Genomic DNA, 21084 nt, shown 5'->3' with positions numbered 1-21084 from the left:
TCCATCCAGAAGATGCTGAAGAAGGAACGCTGCCCTGTCAGGCTGTGGATGAGTCTGGTTAGGACACTGTCATCCGTGGTTCAATTTGTGTCACTTGGAAGACTACACCTCCGTCCTCTTCTGTATCATCTAGCTTTTCACTGGAAAAGGACAAGACGCTAGAAGCGGTCTCGATCCCGGTTTCCGGAAAGATAAAGTCTGGTCTGACTTGGTGAAAGGACTTTATCAACCTTTGAAAAGGTCTTCCCCTGACTGTTCAGACTCCCAACCACGTTCTCTTCTCGGACGCATCGGACGTAGGCTGGGGTGCGACATTAGGCGGTAGGGAATGCTCGGGATTATGGAACTCGAGTCAAAGGACATGCATTTCAACTGCAAGAAGCTACTGGCAGTACGTCTGACCTGGAAAAGCTTCAGGTCTCTCCTTCAAGGCAAAGTGGTGGAGGTGAACACGGACAACACCCTGCTTTGACGTACATCTCCAAGCAAGGAGGGACCTACTCTCTGACATGGTACGAGTTCGCAAGAGACCTCCTCACCTGTTCAACAGGTCTAGACTTTTCACTAGTAACGAGGTTCATCCAAGGCAACTTGAATGTCATAGCAGATTGTCTCAGTAGGAAGGGACAAATAATTCCAACAGATTGGACCCTCCACAAGGATGTATGCAAGAGACTTTGGGCCACCTGGGGCCAGCCAACCATAGATCTCTTCGCAACCTCGATGACCAAGAGGCTCCCAATACTTTGCTCACCTATCCCGGACCCAGCAGTAGTTCATATAGATGCCTTTCTACTAGATTGGTCACATCTAGATCTATATGCATTCCCTCCGTTCTAGATTGTCAACAAGGTACTGCAGAAGTTCGCCTCTCACGAAGGGACAAAGTTGACGCTAGTTGCTTCCCTCTGGCCCGCGAGAGAATAACTCACCGAGGTACTTCGATGGCTAGTAGACGTTCCCAGAACACTTCCCCTAAGGGTGGACCTACTACGTCTGCCACGCGTAAAGAAGGTACTCCAAGGCCTCCACGCTCTTCGTCTGACTGCCTTCAGACTATCGAAAGACTCTCGAGAACTAGAGGTTTTTCGAAGGAGGCAACCAGGGCGATTGCTAGAGCAAGGAGAACATCCACCCTTAGAGTCTACCAATCGAAGTGGGAAATCTTCCGAAACTGGTGCAAGTCAGTATCTGTATCCTCGACCAGTACCTCTGTAACTCAAATAGCTGACTTCCTCTTATATCTGAGGAAAGAACGATCTCTTTCAGCTCCCACTATCAAGGGTTACAGAAGCATGTTGGCATCAGTCTTCCGTCACAGAGGCTTAGATCTTTCCAACAATAAAGATCTACAGGACCTCCTTAAGTCTTTTGAGACCACGAAGGAGCGTCGTTTGGTTACACCTGGTTGGAATTTAGACGTGGTTCTAAGATTCCTTATGTCAGACAGGTTCGAACCGCTTCAATCAGCCTCCCTGAAAGATCTCACCTTTAAGACTCTTTTCCTGATATGCTTAACCACAGCTAAAAGAGTCAGTGAGATTCATGCCTTCAGCAAGAACATCGGATTCTCATCCGAAACGGCTACATGTTCTACAACTTGGTTTTCTAGCCAAACACGAGCTGCCTTCTCGGCCTTGACCAATATCGTTCGATATTCCAAACTTATCGTATGGTTGGAAATGAACTAGAAAGAGTATTATGTCCTGTAAGAGCTCTTAAGTTCTATTTTTAAAAACCTTTACGAGGCCCGTCTGAAGCTTTATGGTGTTCAGTTAAGAATCCATCTTTGCCTATGTCAGAGAATTCTTTATCCTATTTTATCAGACTGTTAATACGAGAAGCTCATTCCCTTCTGAATGAGGAAGACCAAGCTTGGCTGAAGGTAAGGACACACGAAGTTAGAGCTGTCGCAACTTCCGTGGCCTTTAAACAAAATAGATCTCTGCAAAGTATATTCGACGCAACCTATTGGAAAAGCAAATCAGTGTTCGCGTCTTTTATCTTAAGAATGTCCAGTCTCTTTACGAGAACTGCTACACTCTGGGACCATTCGTAGCAACGAGTGCAGTAGTGGTGGGGGCTCCACCACTACAATTCCCTAATTCCAGAACCTTTTTAATCTTTCTCTTGAAATATTTTTGGGTTGTCCGGAAGGCTAAGAAGCCTTTCGCATCCTACTTGATTTGGCGGGTGGTCAAAGTCATTTCTTGAGAAGCGCCTAGATTAGAGGTTTTGATGAGGACCTTTAGTATGGGTTGCAACCCTTCATACTTCAGCTCCTAAGAGTCGCTCAGCATCCTATGAGGATCGCGAGGCTCAGTAAGGAAGACGTACTTAAAAAGGCAGAGTAATTGTTCAAGTCGTCTTCCTTACCAGGTACTTATTTATTTTATGCTTGTTATTTTGAATAACTGCTAAAATGAAATACGGAATACTTAGCTCATAATAATGTCAACATGTAATGCTGGTCTCTACCCACCCCCCTGGGTGTGAATCAGCTATATGATCATCGGGTAAGTTTAATATTGAAAAATGTTATTTTCCTTAGTAAAATAAATTTTTGAATATACTTACCCGATGATCATAAATTAAAGGACCCACCCTTCCTCCCCAATAGAGACCCAGTGGACAGAGGAGAAAATTGGTTCTATGTTGACATCGAGTACTTAAGTACCTACTTGACAGATGGCGCTGTTGATGTACACCCCCACCTGTATAGCGATCGCTGGCGTATTCCGCCCGTAGGTTTTTTCTGTCGGGCAGCAGAGCTGACAGCTATATGATCATCGGGTAAGTATATTCAAAAATTTATTTTACTAAGGAAAATAACATTTTCAATATTAATCTTACCCGATAATCATGTAGCTGTCAACTCTGTTGCCGACAGAAATCTACGGTCGGGATACGCCAGCGATCGCTATACAGGTGGGGGTGAACACCACAGCACCATCTGTGGTCAGGTACTCTAGTACTTCTTGTCAACACCACCTCAATTTTTCCTCTGTCGTGCCTCCGGCTAGACCTACATGGATACGCTGTTGATTCTGGAGTTATTGCTCACGATTTGGTGATGTATTTGCTCTAGAGTTTAGCCTTCGCTATTCAGGAAGCTATATCATTAGCTTAGCAAGTTTTTGGAATTAATTTGATTTAATTTTTGATTTAATTTTGGTACGAAGAGAGTATGAACTCTCTTTCACTTTTAAATGGCCGACCCTTCCCTTAGACGGAAGTGTTGGTGTCGAAGAGAGTATAGACTCTCTTAATTTTGCTTAACAAAGTTATAGATTTATTTTATATATCTCCGCCTTTTATAGGCCTCTTTGATTAACTTCCTTTTATTATAAACTTATTAAAATTAATTTTTATATTTGTTTATATTCGACCTTTCCTAATAGTAGGCGGTCTTTTCTTGGAACCGAAGTTAATTAACTTTGAGCCCGTCATTTCGTTTTACCTGTTAACATATTATGCTATTTTAATGTTTTTGAAAGAATTTCTTTGATAGTCTTGTACTGTTTTCAAAGTTGAACTAAAGTTTTGTTTTGTCTCTGCAGTTGTTGACGTTCAGAACGTTCAACTTGCGCTCTATCGTTACGATAGAGAGAGAGTCTATCACGGTGTCACGTTGCAGTAAGAGTAAACCGATTCTAGCGTTTTGTTCATTCTTTCTTAGCTTAAATGGTTCTATTCTAATAAAGGAACTTTTTATTTGGGAAACCTTTCAGTTTTTTTCCTTTAACAATAATATGTTTTAACGATATATATAATTGGGCTCTTCTCTCAGGTGCTAAGTCAAGAGAGAGAGAGAGAGAGATAATAGAGAATTTCTTTGATAGTCTTGTACTGTTTTCAAAGTTGAACTAACGTTTTGTTTTGTCTCTGCAGTTGTTGACGTTCAGAACGTTCAACTTGCGCTCTATCGTTACGATAGAGAGAGAGTCTATCACGGTGTCACGTTGCAGTAAGAGTAAACCGATTCTAGCGTTTTGTTCATTCTTTCTTAGCTTAAATGGTTCTATTCTAATAAAGGAACTTTTTATTTGGGAAACCTTTCAGTTTTTTTCCTTTAACAATAATATGTTTTAACGATATATATAATTGGGCTCTTCTCTCAGGTGCTAAGTCAAGAGAGAGAGAGAGAGAGATAGAGACGGAGGGAGAGAGAGGAGGATAAACGTTTCGTTCAAGCGGGTAACGTTGTTATCGTTTTTGCTCTTCTCCCTAGTCTCTTTAGGGGAAGAAGGTAAACGTTTCTAGAGTTTTATTCTTGTTCTCAGACTTTATGCGGTGAGAGATTTTAAACGTAGTTTATTTGATCTAGTGTTTAATCTCTTTTCCAGCCACTGAATTATTTATCTTTCATTATGTTTTTCTGTTACATTGTAATACTGTTTTCGCAATTACTAACTTTTAATGAAGGATAGAATTGCGTGTTTCAGGTACAAACCACTTAAAGTTTCGAGTTCAGTGAAATAAGTGCAAACAGAAAATCAAAAGTGATAAGTGATAAGCGCAAAGTGTTACAGTGTTGCGTTCGAGGGTTCGTCTGTTCGTGCCAGTTGTTCGCCTAGTCTGGGACCTCTTACAAGCTCCCAAGCCCAGGGGAGAAGTAATGTCGAAGGACTTATGGGTTCAGCAGGCCTTGATCGACGAACAGACGTTTCCCTCCGTGGTTTCGGGTGTAACCAACTCACGTAGCCGACGTGATCACCCCACCCACACAAAGACGAGAGAGCCCAATTATTCCTCGTCTGCGGAAGAGGTTTCTCGCAGAAACCATGGACCAAATCTTGCAGCTTTTAAGTGCAAGTCGGTCCCTTCCGCGCAAGTCCAACTCCTAGGTGGTGCCATTAGCACTGGGTCAGTTCGGACTTGCTGCAGTACGACAACTGCACACCTCCCAGAGAGGCAAGGTGGTATCGCAACAGACAGTAACTCCGTCTGTTGCCGCACCAGCTGTTTTAGACCCTCAGTTTCAACGGACAGTAGCTCCGTTTGTTGTTGTCTTTCTTAAACTCTAGTGGTCTATGCTGCTGACAATGCAGTCTCAGCTTGCGGTGTTGATGCAGGAGTTTCAGGCAGAGAAGGTTAACACACCTCCTCCTGCGAGCGCTCCTCCACCTCTACGCAGTCCAGCCTGCCAGACGTATGATGTTGAGGTTCCTCAAGCTACCTCCATGCGTGAGCTGCCGCATTGGGAGTTGCCAGATACCAGCTCTGTGCAGCAACCTCCACTTTCCTTGAGGCAGGAGCCTCTTGCCACGCGGCAACCTCCTCAACACTTGAGGCAGGAGCCTTATGCTTTGCAGCAACCTCCTCTACCCTTGAGGTAGGAGCCTCTTGCGTTGCGACTACCTCCTCCATCCTCGAGGCAGCTCCCTCTTGCGGTGCGACAACCTCCACCATCCTCGAGGCAGCAACCTCAACTCCACCTCTGCGCAGTCCACCCTGCCAGACGTATGATGTTGAGGTTCCTCAACCTACCTCCACGCGTGAGCTGCCGCATTGGGAGTTGCCAGATACCAGCGCTATGCAGCAACCTCTTGCGTTGCGGCAACCTCCACCATCCTTGAGACAGCAACCTCAACTCTTGCGGCAGCCACCTCCACTCTTGAGGCAAGAACCTCAACTCTTGAATGGGCTCTCGTGGCATGGTTGGTTTCGACCTGGCCTTTCATTAGAAGGGGCTAGCGTTCGATCCCAAGTATGAGGTAGAAATTTATTTCTATTTGAACACGATGTTGTGTTGATATTTATCCATATTGACTCATTAGGGGTAATTTGTATGAATTACTACCAATTGTGTCACGTGGTGGCCCGGGGAAATCTGGTAAAACTCGCTGGTAAAGAGACTGATGTCTCACCAGGTAAATCCTCGGACAGCTAGATTAGTGTCAGGTTCAGATTTCTTTAAATAATCCTCCTCTACCCATGAGGCAGCCTCATGCTTATGAGGAGCCTCATGCTATGCGGCATCCTCCTCAAACCATGAGGCAAAAGCCTCATGCTATGCGGCTACCGCCTCAACCCATGAGGCAGGAGCCTCATACTATGCGGCATCCTCCTCAACGCATGCGGCATAAGCCTCATCCCTTGCAGCTTGAGCCTCATCCCATGCAGCATGAGTCTCATACCATGCAGCATGAGCCTCATCCCATGCAGCATGAGCCTCATCCCATGCAGCATAAGCCGCACGCCATGCAACATGCTCTGCTTACCTTACAGCATGCTCTACATACAGCATGCTCTGCATACCTTACCGCATGCTTCTCAGTCACACATCTTTGGTTGTTGCCAACTCACTAGACTGTCAAGCAGTTTCATAACGTTGCCTTCTAGTCTGCTGCTTTTGCACCAGTGACACCCTCACTGAGAGAACTTAGCTTTTCTCGGATATGGTTCCTGTAGATGAGAAAGTGCTATTCTCCCTCCTTCTGATTTTCCCTTGAGGACTCTGTCATTTGGAGAGGAGCCTTTAGCTGCTTAGCCTCCTATGGACTTTTATTTAAGCATAGCATGCTTCCAGGGAGGGTAATGGTTCCACTTCAGTCGCTAACCCCGTCTGTTACCACACCTGCTCCCATAGACCTTGAGCTGTGTTGCAAGACATGCAGTCCAAGCTTAGTCCTTGTTAGAGGATTTTTTGTTTACGGAGTCAGTGTGTCACTGGGAAGACGTTCAACAACCAGCAGAAGTGTCTTGTTGTGACGCAGTGCGGCAACCTCAGCAACCCAATAAGGAGTTGTCTGTACGACCCAGACAGTCTAGACAGCTTCGGGTTGTCACTGTACTTCCTCGCTTCCCCATGGTTGACAGTTCACAGACTGTGCAGCAGTACCATGATCTTGTGTCCGGCCCCGTCAGACGACTAGCTTTTAAGAGCTCCCACAAGTCGTCGCTGTCTGGAGATTCTCAGATGGACTATGGATCTGACCAAGGAACTGGGCCTCCTGGTCAATTTTGAGGAGTCCCAGCTCGTCCCATCCCAGACCATTGTCTACCTGGGTATGGATCTTCAGAGTCGAGCTTTTCGGGCTTTTCCGTCGGCCCCAAAGATATACTAAGCCCTAGATTGCATCCAGAGCATGCTGAGAAGGAACCGATGCTCAGTCAGGTAGTGGATGAGTCTAACAGGGACACTTTCATCGCTGGCACTGTTCATCGAGTTAGGGAGACCCCACCTCCCCCCCTTCAGTATCATCTAGCGGCTCACTGGATAAAGGACATGACGCTAGAGACGATCTCAGTTCCTGTTTCCGAAGAGAGGAGGTCTACTCTCACGTGGTGAAAGAACAGCTTTCTTCTCAAGGAAGTCTACCTTTGGCTGTTCAGAAACCCGACCGCCGTCTCTTCTCTGACGCATCAGACACGGGCTGGGGTGCGACTTTGGACGGACAGGAATGCTCGGGAACATGGAATCAGGAGCTAAGGACACTTCACATCTATTGCAAGGAGCTGTTGGCGGTTCATCTGACCTTGATAAACTTCAAGTCCCTCCAGCTTAACAAGGTGGTGGAGGTGGACTCTGACAACACCACAGCCTTGGCTTACATCTCCAAGCAGGGAGGGACTCATTCGTGGAAGTTGTTCTAGATCGCAAGGGACCTCCTCATCTGGTTAAAAGATCGAAAGCTCACGCTGGTAACGAGGTTCATTCAGGGCGATATGAATGTCATGGCAGATCGCCTTAGCCGGAAGGGTCAGGTCATCCCCACAGAGTGGACCCTTCACAAGAATGTTTGCAGCAGACTTTGGGCCCTGTGGGGTCAGCCAACCATAGATCTGTTCGCTACCTCGATAACCTAGAGGCTCCCGTTGTATTGTTCTCCGATTCCAGACCCAGCAGCAGTTCACGTGGATGCTTTTCTGCTGGATTGGTCCCATCTCGACCTGTATGCATTCCCGCCGTTCAAGATTGTCAACAGGGTACTTCAGAAGTTCGCCTCTCGCAAAGGGACACGGCTGACGTTGGTTGGCTCCGCTCTGGCCCGCGAGAGAATGGTTCATAGAGGTACTGCAATGGCTGGTCGACATTCCCAGGACTCTTCCTCTAGGAGTGGACCTTCTACGTCTACCTCACGTAAAGAAGGTACATCCAAACCTCCACGCTCTTCGTCTGACTGCCTTCAGACTTTCGAAAGACTCTCAAGAGCTAGGGGCTTTTCGAAGGAGGCAGCCAGAGCGATTGCCAGAGCAAGGAGGACATCCACTCTCAGAGTCTATCAGTCTAAAGGGGAAGTCTTCCGAAGCTGGTACAAGGCCAATGCAGTTTCCTCATCCAGTACCACTGTAACCCAGATTGCTGACTTCCTGTTACATCTAAGGAACGTAAGATCCCTTTCAGCTCCTACGATTAAGGGTTACAGAAGTATGTTGGCAGCGGTTTTCCGCCACAGAGGCTTGGATCTTTCCACCAACAAAGATCTACAGGACCTCCTTAGGTCTTTTAAGACCTCAAAGGAACGTCGGTTGTCCACTCCAGGCTGGAATCTAGACGTGGTCCTAAGGTTCCTTATGTCATCAAGATTTGAACCTCTCCAATCAGCCTCTTTTAAGGACCTCACATTAAAAACTCTTTTCCTCGTGTGCTTGACAACAGCTAAAAGAGTAAGTGAGATCCACGCCTTCAGCAGGAACATAGTTTTCACATCTGAAACGGCTACATGTTCCTTGCAGCTCGGTTTTTTGCTAAAACGAGCTTCCTTCACGTCCTTGGCCTAAGTCGTTCGAGATCCCAAGCCTGTCCAACTTGGTGGGGGACGAACTGGAGAGAGTACTTTGCCCAGTTAGAGCTCTTAGGTACTATCTAAAAAGGTCATAACCTTTACGAGGACAATCAGAAGCCTTATGGTGGGCTATCAAGAAGCCTTCTCTTCCAAGGTCTAAGAACTCAGTTTCTTACCTATTCAGGCTCCTGATTAGGGAAGCACATTCTCATCTGAAGGAAGAAGACCTTGCTTTGCTGAAGGTAAGGACACATGAAGTGAGAGCTGTGGCTACTTCAGTGGCCCTCAAACAGAACCGTTCTCTGCAGAGTGTTATGGATGCAACCTATTGGAGAAGCAAGTCAGTGTTCGCATCATTCTATCTCAAAGATGTCCAGTCTCTTTACGAGAACTGCTACACCCTGGGACCATTCGTAGCAACGAATGCAGTAGTAGGCGGGGGCTCAGCCACTACATTCCCATAATCCCATAACCTTTTTAACCTTTCTCTTGAATACTTTTTATGGGTTGTACGGTCGGCTAAGAAGCCTTCCACATCCTTGTTGATTTGGCGGGTGGTCAATTCTTTCTTGAGAAGCGCCGAGGTTAAAGGTTGTGATGAGGTCCTTTAGTATGGGTTGCAGCCCTTTATACTTCAGCACCTAAGAGTCGTTCAGCATCCTAAGAGGACCGCTACGCTCAGTAAGAAAGACGTACTTAATAAAGGCAGAGTAACGGTTCAAGTCGTCTTCCTTACCAGGTACTTATTTATTTTATGTTATTTTTGAATAACTAATAAAATAAAATACGGGATACTTAGCTTCTGTGTTAACATGTATGCTGGTCTCCACCCACCACCCTGGGTGTGAATCAGCTACATGATTATCGGGTAAGATTAATATTGAAAAATGTTATTTTCATTAGTAAAATAAATTTTTGAATATACTTACCCGATAATCATGATTTAATTGACCCACCCTTCCTCCCCATAGAGAACCAGTGGACCGAGGAAAAAATTGAGGTGGTGTTGACAAGAAGTACTAGAGTACCTGACCACAGATGGCGCTGTGGTGTTCACCCCCACCTGTATAGCGATCGCTGGCGTATCCCGACCGTAGATTTCTGTCGGCAACAGAGTTGACAGCTACATGATTATCGGGTAAGTATATTCAAAAATTTATTTTACTAATGAAAATAACATTTTCTACTAGATTGGTCACATTTAGATCTATATGCATTCCCTCCGTTCTAGATTGTCAACAAGGTACTGCAGAAGTTCGCCTCTCACGAAGGGACAAAGTTGACGCTAGTTGCTTCCCTCTGGCCCGCGAGAGAATAACTCACCGAGGTACTTCGATGGCTAGTAGACGTTCCCAGAACACTTCCCCTAAGGGTGGACCTACTACGTCTGCCACGCGTAAAGAAGGTACTCCAAGGCCTCCACGCTCTTCGTCTGACTGCCTTCAGACTATCGAAAGACTCTCGAGAACTAGAGGTTTTTCGAAGGAGGCAACCAGGGCGATTGCTAGAGCAAGGAGAACATCCACCCTTAGAGTCTACCAATCGAAGTGGGAAATCTTCCGAAACTGGTGCAAGTCAGTATCTGTATCCTCGACCAGTACCTCTGTAACTCAAATAGCTGACTTCCTCTTATATCTGAGGAAAGAACGATCTCTTTCAGCTCCCACTATCAAGGGTTACAGAAGCATGTTGGCATCAGTCTTCCGTCACAGAGGCTTAGATCTTTCCAACAATAAAGATCTACAGGACCTCCTTAAGTCTTTTGAGACCACGAAGGAGCGTCGTTTGGTTACACCTGGTTGGAATTTAGACGTGGTTCTAAGATTCCTTATGTCAGACAGGTTCGAACCGCTTCAATCAGCCTCCCTGAAAGATCTCACCTTTAAGACTCTTTTCCTGATATGCTTAACCACAGCTAAAAGAGTCAGTGAGATTCATGCCTTCAGCAAGAACATCGGATTCTCATCCGAAACGGCTACATGTTCTACAACTTGGTTTTCTAGCCAAACACGAGCTGCCTTCTCGGCCTTGACCAATATCGTTCGATATTCCAAACTTATCGTATGGTTGGAAATGAACTAGAAAGAGTATTATGTCCTGTAAGAGCTCTTAAGTTCTATTTTTAAAAACCTTTACGAGGCCCGTCTGAAGCTTTATGGTGTTCAGTTAAGAATCCATCTTTGCCTATGTCAGAGAATTCTTTATCCTATTTTATCAGACTGTTAATACGAGAAGCTCATTCCCTTCTGAATGAGGAAGACCAAGCTTGGCTGAAGGTAAGGACACACGAAGTTAGAGCTGTCGCAACTTCCGTGGCCTTTAAACAAAATAGATCTCTGCAAAGTATATTCGACGCAACCTATTGGAAAAGCAAATCAGTGTTCGCGTCTTTTATCTTAAGAATGTCCAGTCTCTTTACGAGAACTGCTACACTCTGGGACCATTCGTAGCAACGAGTGCAGTAGTGGTGGGGGCTCCACCACTACAATTCCCTAATTCCAGAACCTTTTTAATCTTTCTCTTGAAATATTTTTGGGTTGTCCGGAAGGCTAAGAAGCCTTTCGCATCCTACTTGATTTGGCGGGTGGTCAAAGTCATTTCTTGAGAAGCACCTAGATTAGAGGTTTTGATGAGGACCTTTAGTATGGGTTGCAACCCTTCATACTTCAGCTCCTAGGAGTCGCTCAGCATCCTATGAGGATCGCGAGGCTCAGTAAGGAAGACGTACTTAAAAAGGCAGAGTAATTGTTCAAGTCGTCTTCCTTACCAGGTACTTATTTATTTTATGCTTGTTATTTTGAATAACTGCTAAAATGAAATACGGAATACTTAGCTCATAATAATGTCAACATGTAATGCTGGTCTCTACCCACCCCCCTGGGTGTGAATCAGCTATATGATCATCGGGTAAGTTTAATATTGAAAAATGTTATTTTCCTTAGTAAAATAAATTTTTGAATATACTTACCCGATGATCATAAATTAAAGGACCCACCCTTCCTCCCCAATAGAGACCCAGTGGACAGAGGAGAAAATTGGTTCTATGTTGACATCGAGTACTTAAGTACCTACTTGACAGATGGCGATGTTGATGTACACCCCCACCTGTATAGCGATCGCTGGCGTATTCCGCCTGTAGGTTTTTTCTGTCGGGCAGCAGAGCTGACAGCTATATGATCATCGGGTAAGTATATTCAAAAATTTATTTTACTAAGGAAAATAACATTTTTCTTAACCATACAAACCTTAGCTATTTACACATATTTGCCCGCCATCCCTGGCCCCCAAGTCAAGTCCTACCTCTAAGTGAAGTGAAGCAAATCACTGGTGTGTGTGTGGGGGGGGGGGGGAGGGGTAGCAAGCTACCCTTCCCCTACCCCCCCGCTAACTAGCGCGGTGGCAATTAACCCTCGTTAAAAACTATTGGCTCGTTATTTCAGCTACGCTAAAAGGTAAACCCAATGTAAATAGCTAAGGTTTGTATGGTTAGGAAAAATACAAATTATCTTCGAATTTGTCATGTTTTGTGCAAGTAATGTATTTCATTTTATACTTTATTTTGAGTACTGTACAATGTGTTAATTTAGCTGACTTACATAAGTACTGTAATTAACTTTATTTCAGGGAGATGATAACCTTAACGAAGAAACTAAAATCTAGTAAGGGAGGTGGAGTACAAGAACCACCAAAAAAACGAATTTCCATCAGGGATCAGCTCCTAGTCAAAGAAGTAAGATTAACTTAGATTTTATGTATGGTAAATTAAAGATTGGTTGCTATGAGGATGCAATCCTTTTGTCTTTAATATAGATATACCTTATGTTAAATTGGCTGGGTTATTGAAACTTGGGAGCAAGTTAAAGGGGAGTGAGTACCCACTCACTTGACTATCAGCATTATCCTTTTTTTTTGGCATGCTATTGAAAAGACATTTGTTCCTACACAAAATTTATAAATCATGATTTCGGCAAGGCTGGAACCACCATTAAATTCTTTAACAAGGTCGTTGTAATTGCTGGTAGATAGCGGGTAAATTCCACCCACCCGTCAGTCAGTGTAGCTCTCACTTTGATTTTGGCTGCAAACCAGTACGGACGTACTTTTCGCTTCCTCATCTAGCTGTTTTAATCTTTTTGCTTTTTCTTTCAGTTTTTTGTTATTTGTATACTGGCATATGGGGTCCAGGCTCAGACATGGGGCTTTGCCTTTGTAAACTGGGCAAAAAAGTGGCAGGTTTATGTCTAAGCTAGCTGTAGATCCTCATCATCTTTGTAACTTTTGTAGGGGGCCACGACTGCTCAGTCCTCTCCTTGGGTGGAATTCGGCAAGAAAATCAACAGGGATTTTCCAGCTTGGGATGTGGCAGCACCATCTAGCTCCATCTCTCCTTCAGCTTCTTGACCTCTTATGACTTTGGATTCTTCTATGGCTGGTGCCTAGGTTCTTTGGAGGAATTTGGTAGGAGGGAGAGACGTTGGCTTGTACTTGGGGCCAGGTTCAGAGAAAGCTGAAGTATTGCCTTCCTCTATGGAAGACAGTACTCCTCTGCCTTTCTCCTGAAGTTCACCTACTGTTGTGCTGACCTACGAGGACTTGGGTGTGTAGAAGCTGTGCCCTTCCTTGGGTATTGCTACCCTTATTATTATTATTATTATTATTATAGTTGTTGTTGTTGTTGTTATTATTATTAATAGCCAAGCTACAACTCTGGCTGGAAAAGCAGAATGCTACAAGCCCAAATCCCCCAATAGGGAAGGTTGCCCAATGAGGATAGGAAATAAAGGAATAGAAAATGAAGGAGTTTCGACAAAGGAAAAACTTATTTGTTCCGTAACTGGAATACAAACCAACACTATTTAAAGGGGTAGTGCTTTCGCCGAAGCTGAAAGAACAAGCCATTAGAATTTAGCGAGGGTTAACCATCCATTCCGCTAGTAATGGGGGTTAGCTAGCTACCCCTCTCACTCACACCTGTGACTTTGCTTCACTTTGCTTTTGGCTCGAATGATGAACGGTTGTTGCCGCTCTATATTCTCTCCATTATTTTGGACTGCCATTAATGTGTTTTTGACTTTTCCTTTCAGTATGTGTGTGTGTTTAAAGGTTATAGGCCGCTCAAGAATGGCGGGGACAAGGTACAGAGACGTAGCCCTATCGAGTAGGACAATGCCCTAGAGACCGACCATATACACATATGATCAGCACCCAAGCCCTCTCTCCACCCCAGCTAGGACCAAGGGGGCCCAGGCAATGGCTGTCGATGACTCAGCAGATAGACCTATAGGCTCTCCCAAACCCCCCAACCTTAGCTCACAAGGATGGTGAGGTTGCAGCAGCCAAAGGAACTAATGAGTTTGAGTGGGACTTGAACCCTAGTCCGGTGATCACCAGTCAGGGACGTTACCACATTGGCTACCACAACCCTAAGTTCTTCCTGCTGGCCATGCGTACCTGCCCTGGTCTCGAGGGCCGCATGTTTGAGGTGGAAGCTGATCCTCACCGTCTTTATCCGGTCTGCAAGGGATAGCGCTGCAACGAATCTGATAAATGTATTGAATGCCAGGAGTGGTCTGCCTCCCATTGGGAAAGGTATTGGTATTGGCGAAAGAAGAAGCCCAAGCAGGATCGTTCTTCTTCGAAGAATCCTTCGAAGCAGAAGATTCTCAAGGATTCTTCTTCCACTTCCCAACCTTTCTCCAAAGCTCCTACACAAACGATTTCCTCTGGAGAACCGTCGAATAGTAGCCTAGGCCGCTTAACCTTGGTTAACCTCGGTTCTTGAGAGACGGTGCTTCCTCCCCTAGTGAGGTCGCCGCGACTCTCCCCCTAAGGTAGGCCGTGTCTCTTTCTCCTTTATTACAGGTTTGGCTGTCTCTGGGCTTATCCAGCTCTCCCTCCAAGGAGTCTCTGCTGCAGTTCCTTCTCAGGGGTGCTGAACTGCAACGATTGTTAGCTTCGGAGGTGAACCCCTTGACCTTGGTCGACGTGGTGGTATCAGAGGTTTCGCCTGCTGCCCTGCCAGCAGACTTTGTTGCTACTTCTACCTCTTCTGCCGCCGAGGACCGCATTTCTTCCCCAAATAAACATTCTTCCGGGGGTGGGGAGCAAAGTCCAAGGCATGTCTCTCTTGCGAGTGTTCCCCTTTCTGCGAGGGATCGTTCGCTATCCCCTCCTGAGGATGTGCTTCCTTCTAAAGGACTCATTTCTCCTGAGCATCCAGCTGCTGTTCGCCGACCATCTGCACATTGTTCACATGCTTGCCAGAGTTCCTGTGCAGTGCTCTTCGTCTCATCAGGTTCCTGCTCAGCACTATTCTGCTCGTTAGGTTTAGGTTCATAGTCCTGCTCCTCGTCAACCCGCAGCTCGTGAATCGCCTACTCAGCCGACAGCTTGTGAATAGCTGCTCAACCGACAGCTCGTGAATCGCCTGCTCAGTCGACAGCTTGTAAATCGCCGGCTCAGCCGACTGCTCATGAATTGCCTGCTCAGCCGGCAGATTGTGTTTCGCCTGCCTAGTCTACAGCTCAGAAATTGCTTGCTCGTCAATGTCGGGATCCTTATACCGTTCATCGGTCGCTTGCTCAGCACCATTCGCCCACGTGACGAGCTACTGCTCAGCATTTGCCTACTTGTAAGGCCTCTGCTAATAGACATGCTGCTCGTAAATCGCCCACTCACTGCTCGCTGACTTGCTGTACCGCTGATCAAATTTGCCATCTTTTGATCAGTGTTTTTCCGGCTTCACGTAAGCCTCGATCGCCCTCGCATCAATCTCGTTGTTTTCCGAGGGTTCGTCAGTCACCATCTCTTCGATCGTCGGACCACTATTAGTACTCTCGTCGGTCAGTTTCGGTTGTCCGTGCGATTTCGTCACAACGCTCAACAACGCGTCAGCAATCATCAACAGCTCACTAGGATTCGGCAGTGCGGCAGCAGTCATCAGGCTCTCCAACGCACTGGCATACAGCGATTCATCAGCGTTCACCAACGCGTCAGCGGTCTTCAACCGCCTAGTTTAGAACTACAAAGGTGAGTATCCACCCTCAACCAAGTGAGGATCACCAGTCAACAGCAACCTCGCAGCAGCAGGATACCCACAAGGGTAAGGTCCTTTCCAGGTCTTTTTTTGCGAAGAACCTCGGTTCTTACTTCAAGGAAGGGTAAGGTTCCCTCTAATCGTTCACCGTTGCCCATTTCCCTCCCCGCAAACACGTAACAGACCAACCGCCAGGGAAGGAGGAAGAGGGCAGGTCACGGGTTTTTAGGACTCCAAAACTGCTGGCACCAAGGAAAGAACCAAAGGCGACGATTCAGAAGTCTCCCTTGTCTGAGATGAAGACTCCTCAAAGAAACCCTTCAACCTTGTTCCCTTCAGGGGAGCAATCGGACAGCGCATCCTTCAGCAAGCAGCCGTGGTTCAGCGCTTTGGTCAAGGCCGTAAGTCAGGTCTTCGGACCTAGTATTGTATCTTCTCGCTTTTTGGAGCCATCCGGGGTTTCCCTGGGGGACTCTACCATTTTGACAGACTCAAGGCAATGGACTACGGCTGAGTTTCCCCTTAAGAGGAAGAGAGGATTACCTGACGATTTGCCATCATCTAGGGTCAAGCTGACTCCGGTTAGAGCTTCAAGGATAGAGGTTGTCCCTGATAGGCCATCTTCTCCTCTAACTATTGCTGTCTCACCTTCCCACCTGGGAGGCACTTGTGGGGAAGAGTCATTCTTGGACTCTTCCCAACCATCCCCAACGGAGGAAGCTCTTGAAATGGGCTCTGTTTCAGCTGCAGAACCTGTAAAGGTTCCTTGTTCTCCCTCCTCTCAGGTATAGAAGGTCATTCCATCTAGACCTACAGTTTTGGAAATATTTTTCCCCCCCAAGAGGGAGTCAAAAGATTCCAAAACAGTTCCAAAATCCTCTTCCAGGATTCAGAGACCCACAGACAGGTGTCAGGACATCGTCAGCCAACCCAATATCGACCTTGACCCACCCCGGGACGAGATCATGGTGGTGGATGATGATGACTGGGCTGCCAGCCCAACATTAGATGGTGACCAGAGAGAGTCAGAACATGCCTTTTGGCAGGTTCTGGCTAGCATGAAGGCCCTCAATGGGTTTTCAGACCCGGACCCAGAGATGGCCCCTCAAGAAGGCAAGGATATGGTCCTGGACCTTGTTTTGGGCACTCGGATACCTTCGAAGTCCAGTGCTGCTGTGCCCTGGTTCCAGGGATTCAGGAGTCCTTCGCGTGATATCGCCTCCCAGCTTTCTGATCTCTGGGTTGTACTGGTCAGGCTCATCCTCCAAACTCCTCTCACCTTCACGTGTCCACTAGAGTAGATATTATGAGATTCTAGACGAGCCTTGACGAAGAGAGTCCCCCTCGAGAGACTTGCTTCTCGTCAGGTTGCATTCTCGGCCTCGGAGATCTTAAAACAAGAGAAAGTTGCGAAGTACGCCATGCAGGCTACTTTTTGGCTGGATCTTTGGTTAGGATCTGTGGGAATCCTGGTACGGACCGAGGATTTTTCTAAGGAAAGTACCAAGAAGGTAATGGACACCTTCCTTTTTTCCGATACCCTCATCATTGAGTTTCTGGCCCACCAAGTTGTGAATCTGTGGGCCAACACCAATTTGAAACGAAGGTATGTGGTGGCTGAGAGATTCCATCAGCAGGTCCCAAATGTCGAGATCGCTAGGCTCAAGAACTCCTCTCTGGAGGGTTCCTCGCTCTATTAGCCTAAGGACGTCTAGTAGGGTGCAGAGAGGTGAGAGAAGTCTCACCAAAACTCCCTCCTCCATAGGGCCTTAACATCTCGGCCATACAGACCACCAGCTCCTCCGAAACCCAGCCAATCCAAACCGTCAACCAGTAAAATGGCAGCAAAAGACAAAACGTCATCTTAGAAGTCCTTTCCCGTCAAGGACCGGAAAGGCACTGAAGTCCACCCGTGGATGAAAACAACAGAGAGGTGGTGGCCGAAGCCGCGAACGCTACTATAGGCGATCCCCCTGCTTGTCCACCAGTTGGGGAATATCTACAAAGCTACTGGTTCAGGTGGATGCAGCTCGGGGCCGAACTTTGGATGGTCTCAGTGATTCGTTCATGGTATCGCGTCCTGTTCATTTCATCTCTCCCTCCACTGACCAAGAATCCAGTGCTTACGAGCTCCATTGCGATGGGATCAGTAAAGGGGCAGGCCCTTCAAGCAGAAGTCCAGACCATGTTGGAGAAGGGCGCTCTGCATGAGGTCCTCGACGGGTCCCCAGTCTTCTTCAGTCGACTCTATCATGTGAAAAAGGCGTCTGGAGGCTGGAGACCAGTCATCGACCTCTCGGCTCTGAACATGTTTGTTGAACAGACTTCGTTCGGCATGGAGACGGCAGACATGGTCAGACAAGCGGTAAGACAACAAGACTTCACATGTACACCGGATCCAAAAGACGCTTGCTTCCAAATCCCAATCTATCCGTCTTTAAGGAAATATCTAAGATTCTATCTGGACAACAAAATATACCAGTTCCAGGAGCTGTGCTTCTGTCTTTCCACAGTCCCTTGGGTCTTCATAAGTGTGTTCACCCTCTTGTCATCTTGGCCTCACAGGCTCTGCATCCATCTTCTATGTTAACTGGACGATTGGCTGATCCTAGCAGACTTGGCGGCAACCCTTCTTCAGCACCGAGACAAACTTCTGAGGCTTTGCCAAGATGTGGGAATCATGGTAAACCTCCAGAAGTCATCCTTGCTTCCCATGCAAAGAGTGGTATACCTGGACATGATTTTAGACACCAAACTGCATAAAGCCTTCCCATCAGATGACAGGGTAGTGAGGCTGAGGAAGGTCGCGAGACCTTTTCTCAGATGAGAAGAACTCCCAGCCCAGAGGTGGTCATGTCTCCTCGTAGACACATCATTCCTGGTCCGTCTAGTTCCCAACGGTCTCCTCAGGATACGTTCCCTACAGAAGCGACTGAAGTTTAGATGGAATCAGGCCTTAGATTTCCCAGACATTCAGATCCCCATGGGATCAGAGGAAATGACGGACCTCGGATGGTGGCTGCCAGATAAGAATCTGCTGTGAAGGGGGTTGATCTTCTTGTCCTTCTACCAGATTTGATACTGTTTTCGGACGCATCAAAAGAAGGGTGGAGGCCCCACGTGCTGCACAACATGGCCTCAAGCCTTTGGTTAGAGCCCAAAAAGTACCTTCAAATAAATCTAGAGATGAAGGCTGTATACCTGGCTCTTCAAGAGATCCACCAGTTCCTGGCAGGTCACTCAGTGTTGGTGATGAGCGACAACACTACGATAGTAGCTTACATCAACAATCAAAGAGGTACTTTTTTGCAGCCCCTATCCCACCTAACATTAGAGAAACTGAGATGGTCTGAAGTCCCGCAATGTGACGGCGGACGCTCTATCCTGGCGAAAGCTGATAGAAACAGAATGGTCCCTAGACGGAGACACATTCTCCTTCCTCTCGGAAAAAGTCCCGGAACTGCAGATCGACCTCTTCGCAACGAGTGACAACAAGAAACTACAGTACCTCGTTATGTAGCCCCTTATGTGGACTCTCAAGCAGAAGTGATTGACGCCATGTCTCTCGACTGGAACAGATGGAATCGGATTTACCTGTTTCCACCAACCAATCTCCTGCTAAAAGTCCTCGACAAGCTGAGATCCTTCAGAGGAACAGCTGCAGTAGTGGCCCCCAAATGGCCCAGAAGCAATTGGTTCCCTCTTGTTCTAGAATTGAAACTGAAGCTGTTTCCTCTGCTGAACCCAGTTTTATCCCAACTGGTTCAGAAGTCGACTGTTTAAGCTTCATCCTTGAGAACCAACAACCTACATCTCATGATTTTCTCGCCCTAGCAGCGAAGAAAAAGTTTGGGATCTCAAAAGACAAAATCGACTTCATTGAAGAGTACAAGGGAAGTTCAACTAGGAGGCAATATGAATCATCTTGGAAGAAGTGGGTTTCCTTTGTGAAAGCAAGGAAACCAACAGAAATATCAATAGATTTTTGTCTTTCTTTCTTCATCCACCTACACGAACAAGGCCTGGCTTCCACCACAATAACTGCGTGTAAGTCGGCTTTGACTAGACCTCTTCTATACGCCTTTTAGGTGGACCTCACAAGTGAAATCTTCAATAAGATACCAAAAGCATGCATTAAACTCAAGCCGGCAACCCTTCTAAAGCCCATCGCATGGTCGTTGGACAAAGTCTTGCACTATGCTTCAAATCTGAACAATGAGGTTGCACCCTAAAGGATCTAACACAGAAAGTTATCTTTCTGTTTGCAATAGCCTCAGGGGCTAGAGTAAGTGAAATAGTGGCCCTATCCAGAAATGAAGGCCATTTTCAGTTCCTAGACACAGGAGAACTGAATCTCCTCCCTGATCCTGCCTTTCTCGCCAAGAACGAGCTGCCCACCAAAGGTGGGGTCCTTGGAGAATCTGCCCACTGAAGGAAGATGTCGCTCTATGCCCAGTAGAGTGTCTCAAGGTCTATCTTTGAAGAACTTCAGACTTTAAGGAGGGACAGCTCTTCCGAGGCGAAACCCTAGGATCGAACTTATCCCTAAGAGAACTGAGAGTGAAACTCACCTACTTTATTCGCAGAGCGGATCCTGACAGCACACCCGCAGGTCACGATCCAAGGAAAGTTGCTTCCTCGTTGAATTTCTTTCAACACATGGACTTTGAGAGACTCTGCTCATTTATGTGGTGGAAATCATCCAGAGTCTTCTATAAACATTATGCGAAGGAAGCACACGAGATAAAACACTTTGTGGTGGCGGCAGGTAATGTCATCAAACCCGTCGTCTAGTGCTGCGATGAACAGTGTACTGTTTTGGGACTCAGTGCATCGGGTGAATAGGTATTAATACCTTCTAGTGAAGATCACTACGGTGATTAATAGACTCTTCTATACAGGTGCAGAATCTAACCAATAACACCAGTGCCGTGTGAACATTTGAACACAGTGTTGATGCATATCCAACATCTGAGTGAAACTAGACATGTTTAGCTTCACATTCATTTGAGTGGCATTAAATAATGAATTCATATATGTATATTCTTCCCTTATAGGTCAGAAATATATATAACCATGATGTTTATCTATGCAAGGTTAGACTTCTACTTTGTGATGTATACATTTATAATTTATTTTGCTTATGAAAATAAATAGAAAAATGTAGCTGCGTCTTCTTTTAACCCTCCGTTAATGGAATAAAAGAAACCCAGAATTTTATTCTATTCCTTTAAATAGAATCTTGAACATACTGATGTCCAAGGCACGGAAAGGTAATCTCTAGAAAGTTTACCGTTCGTTCTTACAGATATACAA

At 46.2% G+C, this 21084-nt stretch overlaps 1 protein-coding gene across 2 annotated transcripts in view; it reads left to right on the top strand.

The window, feature by feature from the left end:
* Window positions 1–21084, top strand: part of LOC137619482 (NEDD8-conjugating enzyme UBE2F-like) — a 164746-nt gene that overhangs the window by 60850 nt on the left and 82812 nt on the right. For both annotated transcript variants that reach the window (XM_068349543.1, XM_068349544.1), the window contains exon 2: window positions 12357–12462. In XM_068349543.1, the coding sequence (XP_068205644.1) occupies window positions 12361–12462 (102 nt within the window). In that variant the 5' untranslated portion in view covers window positions 12357–12360. The remainder of the gene's footprint in view (window positions 1–12356; window positions 12463–21084) is intronic.

The sequence above is a fragment of the Palaemon carinicauda genome, chromosome 26, assembly GCF_036898095.1.
Source record: "Palaemon carinicauda isolate YSFRI2023 chromosome 26, ASM3689809v2, whole genome shotgun sequence".
Lineage (NCBI taxonomy): Eukaryota > Metazoa > Arthropoda > Malacostraca > Decapoda > Palaemonidae > Palaemon > Palaemon carinicauda.
The sequence above is the reverse complement of the archived record's forward strand: the minus strand, read 5'-3'. Positions and strand labels throughout refer to the sequence as shown.